Source organism: Microcaecilia unicolor, chromosome 1, assembly GCF_901765095.1.
Source record: "Microcaecilia unicolor chromosome 1, aMicUni1.1, whole genome shotgun sequence".
Lineage (NCBI taxonomy): Eukaryota > Metazoa > Chordata > Amphibia > Gymnophiona > Siphonopidae > Microcaecilia > Microcaecilia unicolor.
Window position 1 is genome coordinate 40972468 of NC_044031.1, and position 18490 is coordinate 40990957.

Consider the following 18490-nt stretch of genomic DNA (forward strand, 5'->3'; position numbering starts at 1 on the left):
TCCCTATAAAGCTCACCATACAAAGACATTTTGGTAATCTCAATAATAGACATATTGCAAAGTAATTTAAAAAAATCTATAAACAAAAAGTCAGTCAGAATCTAGAGCAAATCTACCATGCCAGCACTAACTTCCAAAACAAGGATCCTACCTATGAAAAGGTAGTGCCCTAAATATCACAGTGGAACCCTAAAATAGCGCTACATCTATCGAGAAAACTGAACAAGCCAAATGACTACAGAATGCTACATAGAATCTTCATGGTGACAGAATACCTCAGGGTCACACACACACACACAAAACAAATGCCAAATACACAAACTCTATAAATATAAATTAAACTGAAACCCCAAGAAGCCAGACCTTGCATGTAGTACAACATTAGAGAAACAAGAAAGGCATTTCCTCCTGTGCAAATTATAAAGATAGCACATGCCAGAGATAGTGTTTGGGGGGGGGGGGGGGAGGGAGGTGCAACTAAGGCAATTGTGCTTGGCTCTCTAGCCAGAGAGAACCCCAAGCCTGCCAGAGCTGAAGAAGGTGCAGCCTGGTAATGGGCTTTGGGGTCCTCTCCCAGATTCCTTCCCTGGGCCCCAGCCATATCTGACATATACCAAATCTGGCATATTCTAATCACAAAATAGAAAATAATTTTTTGTACTTTTTTGTTGTCTGGTCATTTTATTTTTCAAATCATATTGGTCCCAGTCTCTGGTTTCTGCTGCCCTCTGTCTTTCCTGTCCATTTGACATTTCTTCCGTCTCCATGTCACCATCTATCTTCCATCTCTGTGTCCACACATTTCCTTGTCCAGCATCTCTCCTGTGTTCATATCCCCACATCCATCATCATTCCTTTTTGCACCCATGTACCCCATGCCCAGCATCTCCCTTCTGTGTTCCTCTTCTTCCCCTTGTCTGGTATCTCCCCTCTGTGTCCATTGTATCTCTATTCCCGTATCTCCCCCCTTAACCATTGTATCTCTATTCCCATATCTCCCTCCCCACCCCGTGTTGGGCATTGCCCCTCTGTGCCCATATGCATCCCAATACAGCAGCTCACCTGTGTCCCTGTCCCCATGCTCCCACCCAATGCCCATCTCCCTTCTGTTTCTCTATACCTCTCTAGGACCCATTTCTCCTTCCCTCACATCAGTGTGTCCCTCTCCTCTCTGACCCCACCCCAACCAGCTCCTCTCCTCCTCTCTTCCCTGAATGTCACTCGATCCAGTCCCCAAAGGGCCCCTTCTGTTGTGGCAATAATAGTAGCAGAGGCTCTTGGAGTGTTGTACACCAAAGCCAGCTCTCCAAAACTTCCACGATTATCATAACAGCCAACACAGTGGGCCTGATTATCTCTAGTTACATAAATATCATACAATCCTCTTTCAATGACAAAGAAATTGTTTTCATCATCTCCCTCATCAATGACGTGTTCCTAAGGTTTTACTCTGTGCTCAAACATGGCATCCAGAACCTGAGAGAGCTGCTCCTGATCAAGGTTTTTGAAGAGAAGAATATCTTTACAGGCATCCTGAAGTCTGCATCGTTGCTCATCTGTTTTTGGATGAACCACCATGGTTCTGTCTCTCCCTCCTCTTCATCTGGGTTAAAGGCTTCAGCACAAACTGAAACTCTTCTGCTAAATCTGTTGATAACTGGTGGTTCAAAGTCGGAATCATCGTCGTCCTCGTCCCTTTCTTCTCCATCGCCGTTGAATTCTGTCTGCATGTGCTCGGTATCGAAGTTCACCCCCTCCGTAAGAGTTTTGAGGCCGCCCCCTGCGCCATCATGCTCCCAATTCTCCTTCAGACTCGTGAAATACTGAATAGCAAAGTTCACCAGGTCTGCGGGTCGCTGGCGCAGCACCTCCACCGTGTAGCCCTGCAACAAGTCCATCAACCCGTGCGGAATCCGGGATCTCGATACCCATCATCCCCTCCAGTTTACCCCGATTCCCTCCACACGTTCACTCAGTCACACATGCACACTTGCCAACGGAAGGGAGACGTAAACCTCGAAACAAATTTAAAAAACAAAACAAGGATTTAAATGCTATAATAAAACAAACAAAAAAAACCAAAACAAAATAAAGCTTTCTTCTCCCCCCTCCCCCAACCCTGAGAACCGGCTGCCCGAGAGCAAGAGAGACCGTCCTGCCCCTCGGCCCGACGCTGGCGCTATAAACAAGGGAAGGGGAGGGAAGGGAAGAGGTGCTGCGCTGGACAAGCAGGAGGTTGGAAGGAAGGAAGAGATGGGATGTTTTGGCTGGGGGGGTGTATGCTTCTGGGTAGGCCTGAAACAAAACTGGGTGGGCCTGGGCCCACTCAGGCCCACCCGTAGCTACACCCCTGGTGTGGACTATAATTCTTAGCTGTGAATGTGGGGAGGGGGAGCAGTCTCTGCTATGAGTTATATGCTCTTAATACATGGGGCAGGAAATCTCGAAGATTCTCTCTTATAATGCTAGGGGGATGCAGAGCAGCAGAAGAAGAAAGAAGGTACTTCTTGAATTGGGCCATAAAGGAAGCTGACATTTTTTTTTTTGGGGGGGGGGGGGGGCGGGGTTCAGCAGTCACACTTAAATTCTGATGATAAACTCCAAATGAGGGCATGGTAGCTAGGAAATTTTTATTTTTCATTTGGTACGTCCAAAAGCACCAGGATGGTTATTTTATATAGGAAATTATTTATGGGGTAGGTTCTTTGGAGCTGGAAGGATCAGGCTTAGCGCTACAGTTGTGTACACATTTGCTTTTTTATGTTTAGTAAATACATATACTCTAGGTCACATGATGCTGTGAACCAGTGGCGTAGCTAGGTAGGGCGCCAGGGGAGCGGCCGCTCCCCCAAACAGAGTTCTGCTGGCGCCGGCACCTATTTTTTTTTTGTCCTGTTGCAGTGAAAATGTGGGCCTGCGGAAGTCCACTCTCGCACCCCCCGCGCTGTCAACTTGCCTCATCCTGGTTCCGCTTCTGCTGTGAACGGCTCTAGACGTATGTTTGTAGAGCTGCTTGAGGGCCTTCTCCCAATCTCTCTTCATCGGCACATCAAACGTGATTATTGAGCACCTCTGGCACCAAATTGCTACTAAGCTTTATATGGACAAATTTCTTACCCACGAAGTGTACCCGATGGCCACTAAACCACAGCGTTGGGAAAAGCAGTGAGGTCAGGCTTCAGAGAACATCATGGCTGCCTCGCCTCCCGTTCCTGATTCGTTGGAAGCTACCAACCTGATTCTGGAGTTGACAGCAGCAATCGTTGAGGCTCTGAATCCACACTTCTCACAGCTGTCCGAACAAATGGCTGGAATTTCGCAGCTTACGTCAGAGCTTACTCATGGAACTGGGGAACTTGAATCTCAGGCTTCTGATGTTGAAGATTTGGTGCAGGCACACTTGAATGACTTGGCGTGACTGGAGGAGCTGTCACGCTCCCAACAAGTTAAAATTGACGACCTAGAAAATAGGGACAACCTGTGCTTTGTCAGCTTCCCAGAATCGGTACCTGACTTCTTGTTGTGCACTACACTTGAAAAAGGGTTGCCATACATCTGGTTTTACCCAGACATGTCCTCTTTTTGAGGACACGGCCGGGCATACTGGCGGATTTTGCCAGCCTGCTTGTTTGTCCGGATTTGCCGACAAATGGGCAGGCTGGCGGGCAGGCAGGCCTCAGGTTGTCCTATCTAGGGTTACCATATGGCTCCAGAAAAAGGAGGACGGATTCAGCCAGCCGGGTTTTACTTCCATTGCTTTCAATGGAAAGCAATGGAAGTAAAACCCGGCTGGCTCTATCCGTCCTCCTTTTTCTGGAGCCATATGGTAACCCTAGTCCTATCCTCCCCTCCCCTCCTTTAACTTAGTGTGGTGCCCTGGTGGTCTAGTGACCTCTGAGGGGTAGGGAAGAACCCCCTCTTTTCTGCCCTGCGTATCTACAGACTGTCTTGCTCCCGGCGCCGCTTCAAAATGGCTGCTGAGAGTTCAAGCAGCGGCCTCTAGAGACTTCCACAGAAGTCTTGCAAGGCCACTGCTTGAACTCTCGACAGCCATTTTGAATCAGCGCCAGGAGCAAGAGAGGTCTACAGCCGCATTGGGCAGGAAAGAGGGGGCTCTGGAAATGCATACGGGGCTAATGCAGACCTTTGTAGGAAATATCCAGCAGCAGGAGGAATCTCATATAGAGTGATGGAAGTCTGTCTGAGGAATCTGGGTGGAAGTGGGTCATCTTAGATGAAAGGTGGAAGCAAGAAAGGGAAGCATCAGCACAGGCCTCAGAAGCCCAACAAGATGAAGTTCTCCATCAGAAAGAGGAGTGTGACAGACTGTTAATGTCCCTGAGGGCTGAACTCTGTGCAGAGCAGCACAGTAGAGAGGGGAAAGAACAGGAAGTCACCCAAGTGCAGGACACCTTAAAAGAAGTTAGGGAGCCTGGATTTATTTATTTATTTATTGCATTTGTATCCCACATTTTCCCACCTCTTTGCAGGCTCAATGTGGCTTACAATACATCATGAATGGTGGAAATACATAAGAAAATAGATATTTAGTATTACAGAAAGATCTTGGGTAACATGATAATGAAAAAACATGATATTAGTGTAATAAGCAAATATTATAAGACAGTTCTGGATTTCTGTGTGAAGTTCACATTTGTTGATCTATGTGGTATGCCTGATTAAAGAGATGGGTCTTCAATAGTTTGTGAAAGTGAGTTAGTTCATAGATCATTTTTAAGCTGCGCGGTAGCGCGTTTCAGAATTGTGTGCTCAAGTAGGAAAAGGATAAATGATCTGCAGCTGGTCCATGAACAGGAGATAGCTGAGATGGCTCACCAACTACAGAAGGACCAGGTTAAGGTGGTAGCTAAGCTGGAGGTGGCGCTCCAAAACACCTCCAGCTTAGCTGCTATCTGAACCTCGTTCTGCTGTAGCATGGGTGTTAACAGCCTGTACAACAAAACAGTGGGTAAAAAACCAGGAGTTCCAGAGTGAAGATGAACCAAACTTTATTAATCAGTATATTGACTCAATACACTGATTAATAAAGTTTGGTTCATCTTCACTCTGGAACTCCTGGTTTTTTACCCACTGTTTTGTTGTATTGTGACTATCCGTGGGATTTCGTTGAGTTCTCCACGTTTGTGGATTCTCTACTGTTAACAGCCTGTCACACACCTCCTAATGGAGGACTTTGGCTTATTTGGCTTCTAAGGCCTGTGCAGAAGCTTCCCTTTCTTGCTTCCACCAGTCTCCCTGAAGTGCTGAGGCCCAGGGGCTTTGTCACACTACTCAAGTGACAGACCTCTACAAGATACATTACCCATATTACAAAAGATATAAGCAGGCTTAAACAGGCAGAGTTATATTGCTAAATCCTTGAAAACTAGGGTTAACATTGTCAAGATGAATGTGACCTCCTGCTTATTATGTATCTCTTGAGGCACTGGAATAGTGGGAGGAAGCAGTAAGGACAAATGGATGTATTATCTATCAAGTATTTCCTCTGTGCTGTGCACCACATTTTGATACCACATCGGGCAAATGAGGAAGGGGTGGGCAGCAGGGAAGTGCACTTGGTTTGTTTATGTATTAAAAAGAAATGCACACAAAATTGATTTAATGCGTGTTAATCTATGAATTAACCTTATTGTATTCCTCTCTACCATGTATGTATGCACATGGCATATATTTATATACCATGATCTGTTCCATTTATGATATGTTCCATGTATGTTCTATGGTATATTTCTTACCATGTATGCTCACAGATTATTGCAATACCATTTGTAATTCTGTTACCCGGAAATGGCATGCGCCATTACGGCAAATGTAAGCCACACTGAGCCTGCAAATTGGTGGGAAAATGTGGGATACAAATGCTACAAATAAATAAAAAAAATGTACACTTGATTTCAGCACTATGAAAAGTTCTGATACTCTTACAAATGTAAGAAAAAAATTAACAAACTGGAAATAAGGTAAAAAAAAATCGAGAGAAAGGTCTGAATACAAATCAAAACCAAACTGTAGCTTTTTATTCCCCTGCACATCCCTAGTGGACAGTGTTGTACCCACTATTCCATCTACTACTACTACTTAACATTTCTAGAGCGCTACTAGGGTTACGCAGCGCTGTACAAATTAACAAAGAAGGACGGTCCCTGCTCAAAGGAGCTTACAATCTAAAGGACGAAATGTCAAGTTGGGGCAGTCTAGATTTCCTGAGTAGTGGTTAGGTGCCGAAGGCGACATTGAAGAGGTGGGCTTTGAGCAATGATTTGAAGATGGGCAGGGAGGGGGGGCCTAGTGGACAGGGCTGTACCCACTATTCCACCTCTTTGTTCCTCATGATGGTGTGTGTGTGGGGGGGGGGCCTCCTGATTTTTGGGGGTCTGAAATTGCAGAGCATTATGAGATAAATTCAGTGGAGACCTGATTCCAACCTTCAAGAAGGGCAGCTGTACTTCCTCTAGCTGACTGTTTCTTTTCTTCCCTAATGAAGGTATTCTCCCAGGGGACTTTTGTTCATCTGCAGCTCCTACTTGAACAAACAAGCTGCAGGAAGCACCAATGGCAAAAGAAAGACTGCAAGATCCTAAGGAGAGCTGTAAGTATGGGCAGGCGGCCTCCTCCCCTCCCCCTCCATCTGCTTCAGCTCTAGTGCAGCTGGCAGCACCATAGCTGGAGATTCTACCTGGATAGCAATTGATGGCTCTGCTCAGTGAAGCTGGGAGTTAAATCCTCTGTTGCCGGAGATTCTGATGGGTCCTTTCTTTCCAGAGTCTTCCCTAAATAAAATTCCAAAGTGCAGTCAGAAAGAAAGAGCTCAGACAAAACAGAACCTGTTCAATCTATGATGAGGTGGAGTCAGGTCAAAACTATATAACCATGCAGATGAGGCTAAGTAGGGTGAACAGAAAAGCCATATCAGTCCTTCAAATGGGATGTGAACAGTAAATAATTACCCCCCCCCCCCCCCCGCTCTTTTACAAAGCTGCACTAGCGGCTACTGCGCAGCTTTGTAGAAGTGGGGGGGGGGGGGGGGCGGGGGAAGAGGTAAATACCTTTCCACAGGGAAAATTGAACATTACTAGTGGAAATTGGGACGTTGATTACTGCCAAACAGTCCTTGTGTAAAAGTAAACACATTCCCCCTGATTCCATATGGATCACCCAAATTTGGACACAAATCACAGAAGTGTGTGTAAACTAATTGGTCAATTAGGTGCTAACAATCAATGATTGGAGTTAATCCTATATAATAATTTGCACCTCCAACGTTCTACGTCTGGATGCCTGGGTTCGTAACATCCATTCCCACTCATTGCCCCGCCCTCGCATCAAAATGTGATGACGTCAGAGGGCGGAACAGTGAGAGGGAAGGGAACGCTGGAGGCTGGCTGACGTCAGGAGGGATGTTATGAACGGAACAGAAGCCAGCGCCAGCCAGCCAGAGAACGTTCAGGTACAAATCAAGGGGAGGAGAGAATCGCGGGACATCGAGGGGAGGAAGGGAGGAAGGAAGGGAAGGGGAGGGCAGAGGAGAATGGATGGGATGGGAGGACAGTAGAGGAGAGAATCGCGTGACACGGATGGGAGGGCAGGGAAGTGGAGAATCGCTGGACATGGGGGGGGGGGAGGGAAGAATTGCTGGACATGGAGGGGAGGGCAGGGGAGAGAGAAAAAAAAGCTTACATAACAGCCTTCCTAAGGCCTCTTTCATTGTTGAGGAAGCGGCCATGGTTCCACTAGTTTACACATAATTGGCATTAATTAGGAATTATGCGCATCTGCCCTATGCCCTATTGTTAAAATGCATGCCTAAATTTCAAGTTATGCAACTCGGGGGGGGGGGGGGGGGGGTTGTGGCCATAGAAGGGGCATGGGCGGTTCAGGGGGCGTTCCCGAAAATTAGTCATGATGTTATAGAATACTTGGATTTGCAATTTACACCAGCTTTTGGCAGGCATAAGTGCTCGCACCCAAAGCAGTGGCGTAGCCACAGGTGGGCCTGGGTGGGCCAGGGCCCATCCACTTAGGGCTCAGGCCCACCCAACAGTAGCTTATGTTTAGCTTAACTATTCTTTGAGTGAAAAAATTATTTCCATATAATTTTATTGAGTGTCCCCTGGTCTTGGTACTTTTGAAAGAGTGAAAAATCGACTCACACGAAGATTTAGTAGACCTCTTGAGGTCCACTGTGCAGTATGAGTCTCTGTAAATTTTCTAATACACCACCGGCTTACACAGTCTACTTTTTTCCGTGACGAAAGGAATATATCAGTGAATTAGTATTACTGAATACCTGAGTGAGGAACTGTCAGTGAGTGCATGCCATTAGATGTTTTAGCCCATGTTACAGAGGAATAACGAGATCCCGTCGCAGGGACGACTCGCTATAGTAAACCTTTCCAATTATCATTTATCTGAAGTTGAGGAAAGGGTGTTATCCAAAGGACTCACATTCGTCCCCACCTCTAGACACTTCCCCTTTCAGTTTCATGTGGACTTTGAAAAATTTATCCGCTCTCTCCAACTCAGAATGTTTTTCAAAGACTTTAAAAGCGCTTTTTCTGATTGTGTTGCTAAAAGCACGTGGATACCTCCGGGTCCACTTAATCCTGCTTTATTGATCTTCAAGCAGTTGGTCCTTCAGGATGTGGAACAGTTGGAAGTTAGTCAATACAGAGGTAGATCGAATATGTCAAAAGAGGAATTTCTGGCGATACAGAAACTCAAAAATGAAACGTCTATAGTAATTAGGAAGGCGGATAAAGGGGGTGCCATTTTGGTACTCAACAGAACATATTATCTCGATGAAATACATCAACAGCTGTCTGATGTGAATACATATTGTAAATTAAGGGAAGATCCTACTTTTGATGTATTGATAAAGATTCAGGAATTGACCAATTCTGCGGTCCAGTCAGGTTTTTTAACTAAGAAGGAATGCCAATTTTTGTGTCATCTTCATCCAGTTACACCTATATTATATACTTTCCCCAAAATTCATAAAAAATTGGAGGCCCCTTCAGGCAGGCCTATAGTTTCGTCCAGAAATTTGTTGCTTGAAAGAATCTGTAAATATACGGATTTCTCTTTACGACCACTGGTTCAATGCATTCCTGCATACATCAAGGATACATCGCATTTTTTACAAAGAATGGCTGGTCTGTGTATTGAGGAGAAAACTTTGCTGGTTACTCTCGATGTTCATTCATTATACACATCGATCCCTCAAGCAGAGGTGTTAGAGGCTGTTGAAGGGGCTTTGGAAACACGGCCATGACCTCATGTGGTCCCTATGGATTTTTTGATTAAGCTGATTCAGATCGCATTGAGCAATAATCATTTTATTTTTGGTGATGAATTGTATCTGCAGATATCTGGAAGAGCCATGGGGACCTCTTTTGCCCCTTCAATTGCGAACATCTTCATGGGGTGGTATCAGAATCAGCATGTTTACACCTCTCCTGATTTTAGTAAGGTACTCTATTGGGGTCGGTACATCGACGATGTTTTTGTATTGTGGCAGGGCACGGAAGATGAACTTTTGGGTTTTGTCCAATCATTGAACAGGTGCCATGCAAATATCAAGTTTGAATGAAAATATCATTTGGTTAACATCAATTTTTTGGATGTATTGGTGAGAAAAGAAATGGGGGTTTTAAGGACTGATGTTTTCATTAAACCTACAGACAAAAATTCCCTGTTGATGTATGACAGCATGCATCCTTACCACTTAAAATGTAGTGTTCCTTTTTCCCAGTTCCTTCGGTATCGGAGAATCTGCGATACAGCGGACCAATACCAAGAATCGGCTATCAAGTTAAAAGGTAAATTTAGAGAAAGAGGATATCCAGACAAACTTATCAAACAATCTTATAAACGAGCATTAGCGTTAGAAGTGAAAATACATAGTAAAAATATTTTTAGATACATTAAAAGCAGGAAGCCGGCTAAAGAATCGGTTGGGCCGCTGGACGAAAATGGTGTTAAAGGGGTGATCAGGGAAGACCGAGCCATAGCAGAGAAATTAAATGAATTCTTTGCTTCGGTCTTCACCAAGGAGGATTTGGGAGGGACACCGGTGCTGGAAAACGTATTTGAAGCGGGCGAGTCGGAGAAACTAAAAGAATTCTCTGTAAACTTGGAGGATATAATGGGTCAGTTCTGCAAACTGAAGAGTAGTAAATCACCGGGGCCTGATGGTATTCACCCCAGAGTATTAATAGAACTGAAAAATGAACTTGTAGAGCTACTGTTAGTAATATGCAATCTATCCCTAAAATTGAGTGTGGTACCAGAAGACTGGAGGGTAGCCAATGTTATGCCGATTTTTAAAAAGGGTTCCAGAGGAGATCCGGGAAATTATAGACCGGTGAGTCTGATGTCGGTACCGGGCAAAATGGTAGAGGCTATTATCAAGAATAAAATTACAGAGCACGTACAAAAACAGGCTGATGAGACAAAGTCAGCACGGATTTAGTGAAGGGAAATCTTGCCTCACCAATCTACTGCATTTTTTTGAGGGGGTGAACAAACATGTGGACAATGGGGAGCCTGTGGATATTGTGTATCTGGGTTTTCAAAAGGCGTTTGACAAAGTGCCTCATGAAAGACTCCTGAGGAAACTGGAGAGTCATGGGATTGGAGGTAGGGTATGGATTAAGAGCTGGTTGAAAGATAGGAAGCAAAGAGTAGGGTTGAATGGTCAGTATTCTCAGTGGAGAAGGGTAGTTAGTGGGGTCCCGCAGGGGTCTGTGTTGGGACCGCTGCTTTTTAACATATTTATAAATGACCTAGAGATGGGAGTAACTAGTGAGGTAATTAAATTTGCAGATGACACAAAATTATTCAGGGTCGTCAAGTCGCAGGAGGAGTGTGAAAGATTACAGGAGGACCTCGCGAGACTGGGGGATTGGGCGTGCAAATGGCAGATGAAGTTCAATATTGACAAGTGCAAAGGTATGCATATGGGTAAGAGGAACCCGAATTACAGCTATGTCATGCAAGGTTCCGCGTTAGGAGTTACGGACCTAGAAAGGGATCTGGGAGTCATCATGGATAAGACGTTAAAAACTTCTGCTCAGTGTGCTGCGGCGGCTAAGAAAGCACACAGAATGTTGAGTATTGTTAGGAAAGGGATGGAAAACAAAAATGAGGACGTTATAATGCCGTTGTATCGCTTCATGGTGCGACTGCACCTCGAGTATTGTGTCCAATTCTCATTGCCACATCTCAAAAAAGACATAGTGGAATTAGAAAAGGTGCAGAGAAGGGCGATGAAAATGATAAAGGCAATGAGAAGACTTCCCTAAGAGGAAAGGCTAAAGCGGCTAGGGCTGTTCAGCTTGGAGAAAAGATGGCTGACGGGAGAAATGATAAAGGTCTATAAAATAATGAGTGGAGTGGAATGGGCAAACGTGAATCGCTTGTTTACTCTTTCCAAAAATACTTGGACTAGGGGTTACACAATGAAGCTACAATGTAGTAAATTTAAAATGAATCGGAGAAAATGTTTCTTCAATCAATGTTTAATTAAACTCTGGAATTCGTTGCCAGAGAATGTAGTAAAAGCAGTTACTTTAGCGGGGTTTAAAAAAGGTTTGGATAACTTCCTAAAAGAAAAGTCCATAAGCCATTATTAAAATGGACCTAGGGAAAATCCACTGCTTATTTATAGGATAAGCAGCACAAAATGTATTGTACTGTTTTGGGATCTTGCCACGTACTTGTAACTTGGCTAGTCCACTGATGAAAACAGGATGCTGGGCTTGATGGACCTTCAGTCTGTCCCAGTATGGCATGTACTTAAAGTGCCATGGTTTTGGATGGAGACATGTTTGTTCATTGCCTCTGTTAGACCAGGAGGGGCATAATCGAACAGAAACGCCTATCTCCATGGGCGTTTATCTCCGAGAACGGGTCCGTGAAGGGGCGGACCCAAGCGTATTTTCGAAAAAATTAGACGTCCATGTTTTATTCGCCAAGTTGTGAGCTGGGCGTTTTTGCTTTTCAGCGATAATGGACAATGAAATCGCCCAGCTCACAAACGAATAAATCCAAGGCATTTGTTCGTGGGAGGGGCCAGGAGTCGTAGTGCACTGGTCCCCCTAACATGCCAGGACACCAACCAGGCACCCTAGGGGGCACTTTTACAAAAACAGAACAAAAGGTAAAAGAGCTCCCAGGTGCATAGCACCCTTCCTTTGTGTGTAGAGCCCCCCAAATCCCCCTCAAAACCCACTGCCCACAAGTCTACACCATTACTATAGCCCTAAGGAGTGAAGGGGGGCACCTACATGTGGGTACAGTGGGTTCGGGGGGGGGGGGGTTGGACGACTAAGCATTAAGCAGCACAATTGTAACAGGTAGGGGGGGGATGGGCCTGGGTCCACCTGCCTGAAGTCCACTGCACCCCCTAACAACTGCTCCAGGGACCTGCATACTGCTGCCAGGGAGGTGGGTATGACATTTGAGGGTCAAAATAAAAAGTTGTGAAACATCATTTTTTGTGGTGGGAGGGGGTTTATGACCACTGGGGGAGTCAGGGGAGGTCATCCCCGATTCCCTCCAGTGGTCATCTGGTCATTTAGGGCACTTTTTGGGGCCTTATTCGTGAAAAAACAGGGTCCAGGAAAAGTGTCCTAAATTCTAGCTAAAAACGCATACTTTTTTTCCATTATCGCTGAAATGCGCCCATCTCTGTTCGGCAGATAACCACGCCCCAGTTCCGCCTTCGCCACACCTCTGACACGCCCCCATAAACTTTGTCCGCATCCGCGACGGAGTGCAGTTGAAAACGCCCAAAAATCGGCTTTCGATTATACCGCTTTATTCGTTTTTGTGAGATAAACGTCCATCTCCCGATTTAGGTCGGAACTTGGGCGTTTTTCTCGTTCGATTATAAGCTGGCAGGTGTTTTTCTTAACTTCCTGGATCTGAAAGAGGCCTATCTTTACATTCTCACCCGAGCAGCTCACAAGTGCTACTTGTGCTTTTGTATCTTGGGGATAAATCAATTAAAAAATCCTCAAATTTATCACTGGGGGCAAGTAATCATCAACGTATTAAGAACCCAGCGCTATATCAAAAGCTCATATAGAAATCACTTCTAATTCACATAGGTACCAGTGATCATTTCTCAGCAGCAGTTTGTTGCACTTAGCTTATGTTGAGTTATTCTTGCTGTACACCTTCTTGAATGAATTCCTTCCAAAAGACGGTAAATAAATCCGTAAATAGAGAACTCACTCATGTCACTTTGTAAGTCTACGTGCTTTGAAAATATGCTTCTCTATGATCTGTTGACATCGTCATCGGTCCACTCAATTCTAATTTTTAATCTTTAAATTTTTCATTTTTTATCAAAACTTTTAAACTAATAACACATCTTAAATATCAAAATGTCTTAAAATGTTACTATATCACTGTGAAAAGCACTTATCGTTTATTAATGTAAGCCGCAATAAGTACTCCAGCCAACATGGGCCATGTTTCGCCTGTGCTGCATTAGGACTCGATCTTTATGAACTGCTGAAAAAAACTTTCTGCCACAGCTTCTATCTCAGCTTGAGGTCCTGAGAAACGATCATTGGCCCCATCCTTGGCCACCTTTAAATCTAGACTGAAAGCCCACCTCTTTAACATTGCTTTTGACTCATAACCACTTGTAACCACTCGCCTCCACCTACCCTCCTCTCTTCCTTCCCGTTCACATTAATTGATTTGATTTGCTTACTTTATTTATTTTTTGTCTATTAGATTGTAAGCTCTTTGAGCAGGGACTGTCTTTCTTCTATGTTTGTGCAGCGCTGCGTATGCCTTGTAGCGCTATAGAAATGCTAAATAGTAGTAGTAGTAGTAGTACCTATGTGAATTAGAAGTGATTTGTATCTTGGGAAAGCATTTTCAGTTCTGAGCCCTCTGGTATGGTTTGGCGCTGAAAGGTTTCAAGACCAGCACCAGCCTATATCCTGGTGATGTCTCTGGAAGTTTCACTCTATCTGCTGGTAGGAAAGGCAAGACCATCCCATTTGTCCACACTGGTGTGGCTGAACTAAAGGAAAGGAAATTAACAGGTATGACTAAATCTCACCATTACCGATGAAGTGTACATGAAAGTTTGTGAGCAAAATTGTTATTTAATGAGAAAAAAAGGGAGAGAGAGGTTAAATTAGTGGATGGGTATGTATCAGGGAGGGAGTTTGTGGGGGAAATGAATGTCAAAGACAGAACAAAAGAGTGAAATAAAAGTAGAGAAACAAATTAAGACATCAAGAAAATCTTCCCGAGATAGGTGAAATATTAGAATGCCATCAAGCTATAGCAGCAAACTGAACACTTCACCAATAGGTCCCTTCTGTTGCTAAAATAATTTCTGAAAAGAGGTGCTTCATTTTTCTATGTCAGTACTTGTTTGTTATTCTAACCAGAGGAGACTGAACTGCGTTACCTGCTATAAGATAGAGGAAGAGAGTCTAGAAGTTGTGTCTTCTTATATGGACTGCATTCCAGAACAGCTGCTGCAGACGGTAAGTGAAAGCTGGTAACTCGGAAGAGTTGATCCTTCTGGTATGTATTTCAGCCATAATGAGACTATTTGGGAAAAATATTATAAATCCATTCCTCCCAAATTTTTGTGTTTCATACTAACTACTGGGAACTCATAATAACAAAAACACTCTTTCCTTGTCATCTACACCAGACCAGTCCAGACTAATGGTTGTGGAGACAGAGAAAATAGTTCCAAGTGAACCGCCCCTTAAGGGTATCATGCAGCCTGTCTCCTAGCGGATGGTGGACGGATCTTGCAGCTGCTCTGGATTGCTGGCTGGTAGCTCCTGTCCTAGATTCTTCTGGTGACAGTGGAGCTAGGGGTGTGCTGGTAACCGTGTTGGGGCTAGTTTTAGATGATACTCAGTGGTCCTGAGTTCATCTGCCAGCTAGGGTGATATCTAGTGACCCTGGTTCCCTCCCCTCCCCTTCCTCCCCGGCTGTCTTTTTAGCAGGGTGATGGTTGGTTGTGGCATGGAGTAACTTGTCTCCCCTGTGAGGTTCTTCTCTTCTGTGGTGGTAGGTATATCTGAATTTCTGCCTCTGAGGTAAGCCTTTATTTATTCCTGTCACTAGTGAAGGAGGTTGTTTAAAAAAAGAAGGATAGCCGATTATACTGACTGACATAACCGGCTAGTCACCTATTTTTCAGCCTCACTTTAGTGGCTTTATTTGGCTGTGTAATTATAAGTACATAAGTACATAAGTACATAAGTAGTGCCATACTGGGAAAGACCAAAGGTCCATCTAGCCCAGCATCCTGTCACCGACAGTGGCCAATCCAGGTCAAGGGCACCTGGCACGCTCCCCAAACGTAAAAACATTCCAGACAAGTTATACCTAAAAATGCGGAATTTTTCCAAGTCCATTTAATAGCGGTCTATGGACTTGTCCTTTAGGAATCTATCTAACCCCTTTTTAAACTCCGTCAAGCTAACCGCCCGTACCACGTTCTCCGGCAATGAATTCCAGAGTCTAATTACACGTTGGGTGAAGAAAAATTTTCTCCGATTCGTTTTAAATTTACCACACTGTAGCTTCAACTCATGCCCTCTAGTCCTAGTATTTTTGGATAGCGTGAACAGTCGCTTCACATCCACCCGATCCATTCCACTCATTATTTTATACACTTCTATCATATCTCCCCTCAGCCGTCTCTTCTCCAAGCTGAAAAGCCCTAGCCTTCTCAGAAATATCCAGAGTACCTGAATGTAACTCACCTTGAGCTACTACCAGGGCCGTGCCAACACGGTAAGCACGGCAGGAAGGCGCTATCCTCTGGGGGGGATATTATGTAGGATATCCTTGGCTGGTTGGAAGATAACTGAAGTCTGAATACCAACATATTTATTTTTATTTATTTAGATTTTGCTCACACCTTTTTCAGTAGTAGCCAGGGCCGTGCCAAGGGTCTGTGGCGCCCCCCTGCAGATGATCAGTTGGCGCCCGCCCCCCCCCCCCCCCCCCGCAGACGAACAGTTGCGCGCGCCCCCCGTGAAGGTGATCGCTGCCCTCCCGCTCCCTGGGCCATGTCCCAACTGCCCGCCCTCTTCTCCCCCCCCCCACAAGATCCCTTTTAAATTTACCTCCGGCAGCGAACGAAGGCGCAGCGTCAGTGAAGGAGGCGGCGCTCCCAATGTCTCTAGTCTTCCCTTTGCTCAATGTCCCGCCTTCTTCTGATGTCATTTCCGTGACGTCAGAAGAAGGCGGAACACTGAGCAAAGGGAAGACTAGTAGAGACGTCGGGAGCGCCGCCTCCTTCACTGATGCTGCGCCTTCGTTCGCTGCCGGAGGTAAATTTAAAAGGGATCTTGTTGGGGGGGGGGAGAAGAGGGCGGGCAGTTGGGACATGGGAGAGGGCGAGGTAACCATGGCACAGCGGGGCGCCCCCCAGAGGATAGCGCCTTCCTGCCGTGCTTACCGTGTTGGCACGGCCCTGGTAGTAGCTCAAGGTGAGTTACATTCAGGTACTCTGGATATTTCTCTGTCCCAGGAGGGCTCACAATCTAAGTTTGTACCTGAGGCAATGGAGGGTTAAGTGACTTGCCCAAGGTCACAAGAAGCAGCAGCAAGATTTGAACCGGCCACCTCTGGATTGCAAGACCGGTGCTCTAACCACTAGGCCACTCCAGCCAGTTATCTTCTAACCACCAAAAAATAGACCAGATATTCAGTGCTGGTCACTGGAAACGACTAGGCATTGAATATCTGGGTTTAACGGTGACTGCGGGAGTTATCCAGGCTAACTCCAGCGATCTAAATTTCGACCCCTTTGGCTTTTTCCATAATGTTATACACTGTGGCGCTATGGATGGAATTTAAGTACCTCTCCAACTAAGGACATGATTTTTTTTCTGAGCACCATATATATTTAACACATATGATTTTAGGATTTATGATACAAACTCCATTTCAGGCAGCCATCTGGTTCATTCCATAGCATCAGTCATAATAAATATGACTAAATAAATGGTGTGTGAACAGAAAACGCCCCAGAAAAGAAACCTAGCTGTAAGGGGTCCTTTTACTAAGGTGTGCTGAAAAATGGCCTGCGGTAGCGTAGGCGCGGGTTTTGGGTCTGTAAAAAGGCCTTTTTTAAATTTTGCCAAAAATGGACTGCGGCAAAATCAAAATTGGCGCATCCATTTTGGGTCTGAGACCTTACCGCCAGCCATTGACTTAGTGGTAAGGTCTTACGTGGTAACCGGGTGGTAATGACCTACGCATGCCAAATGCCACATGACACGCGTAGCTGACGTGCACCAGAAAATACAAAATATTTTTCAGACACGCGTAGCGGACGCGTGCAAAAAAATAAAATTACCGCAAGGGCCACGCGGTAGCCGGGCAGTAACTTGGAATCGGCGTGCATTGGGCATGCGTAGGTGGTTACACAGCTTAGTAAAAGGGCCCCAAAAGTATTCAGGGGACATTCAGCGGGATATTTAGTTACCACAGTTACAGCAGCCATAGACCTGGCAAGGGTACATGTAACTTACTGTAGTCTATGTTGCACATGTAAGTAGCAGGCCCCCACTCATGTCCCTCCCATACTCTGCACAACAGCACAGAGAGAGTCCAAAGTACAGAACAAAGTCCAAATAGCAAAAAAAAAAGCACCAAGAACCTTCAAAATCGGGACACAATTCCTTTAATCGTATACCTTAAACATAAATGACCCGACACGGGCCGTGTTTCGGCGCACAGTGCCTGCGTCAGGGGTCTGTATCAAACACAGACAAACAATGCTGATTAAACGTATATTCCATAGGAAATTAATGGTAAATCCCAAACGAAATAATAGCATGTATAAAGAAATGAATAACATACATAGAGGGTGAACATGCACGTGTATTATTCTTTATGAAAAACATAGGTGCACCTTGTGGAAATACTCTGCCCATATGAGCACCTCCTTGCATTCACGTACTATCCCCCAAGTTCTGTAAATGGTGCTTAAAATTGCATGCGCACATTTGGGCGTTGATCCAATTAGTGCACACAATTTAATGAACGAGTCTATCAGTGCCAATAATTGAGCATTAACAATCAATTATTGGTGTTAATTGGCAACAATTTGGTTTTACGCTCGCATCTTGCTAGGTGCTATTCTATAAAAATGCACGCGTAAATTTTTCAGTGCTCAGCTGAAAAGGAGGTGTAGCCATGGGAGGAGCACGAGAAGGTCAGAGGCATTCGCTCAAGATACCCGCACTATTATAGAATTTAGGTGATCTGTGCCTGATTTACACCAGGGTTCTGTTGGTGTAAATCCTCATGTCTAAAAATTGGGCGCGGATGCCGGTGCTACGCGCTATTCTATAAACAGCGTCCAGCTCTGAGCACAGTTTATAGAATAGCGCTCAGTGCGCATTTTTGTGGGCTCCTAAATTTGGGCACCACTGACTGAATTTTGTCCTATCTGCCT

At 45.0% G+C, this 18490-nt stretch overlaps 2 protein-coding genes and 1 pseudogene across 3 annotated transcripts in view; 2 read left to right on the forward strand and 1 right to left on the reverse strand.

Annotated features, from left to right (window-relative positions):
• The window catches only part of LOC115465520 (retinoic acid receptor responder protein 2-like), a 34186-nt gene that overhangs the window by 6615 nt on the left and 9081 nt on the right, over positions 1-18490 (forward strand). Inside the window, exons 2-3 of one of the 2 annotated variants that reach the window (XM_030196045.1) lie at positions 6506-6610; positions 14442-14540. In XM_030196045.1, coding sequence (XP_030051905.1) covers positions 6506-6610; positions 14442-14540 — 204 coding nt within the window. The remainder of the gene's footprint in view (positions 1-6505; positions 6611-14441; positions 14541-18490) is intronic. The other variant, XM_030196052.1, reaches the window with a different exon arrangement.
• LOC115460054 lies at positions 201-2961 on the reverse strand (annotated as a pseudogene).
• Positions 8306-14505, forward strand: LOC115465513. Its single transcript, XM_030196039.1, has 2 exons — positions 8306-9839; positions 14419-14505. Exon 1 carries the CDS (start codon positions 8357-8359, stop codon positions 9290-9292), a length of 936 nt encoding a protein of 311 aa, XP_030051899.1. The 5' UTR covers positions 8306-8356; the 3' UTR covers positions 9293-9839; positions 14419-14505.

Excerpts from the sequence above, each read along its gene's own strand:
- LOC115465513 (XM_030196039.1), top strand. The coding sequence starts at position 8,357 with ATGTTACAGAGGAATAACGAGATCCCGTCGCAGGGACGACTCGCTATA.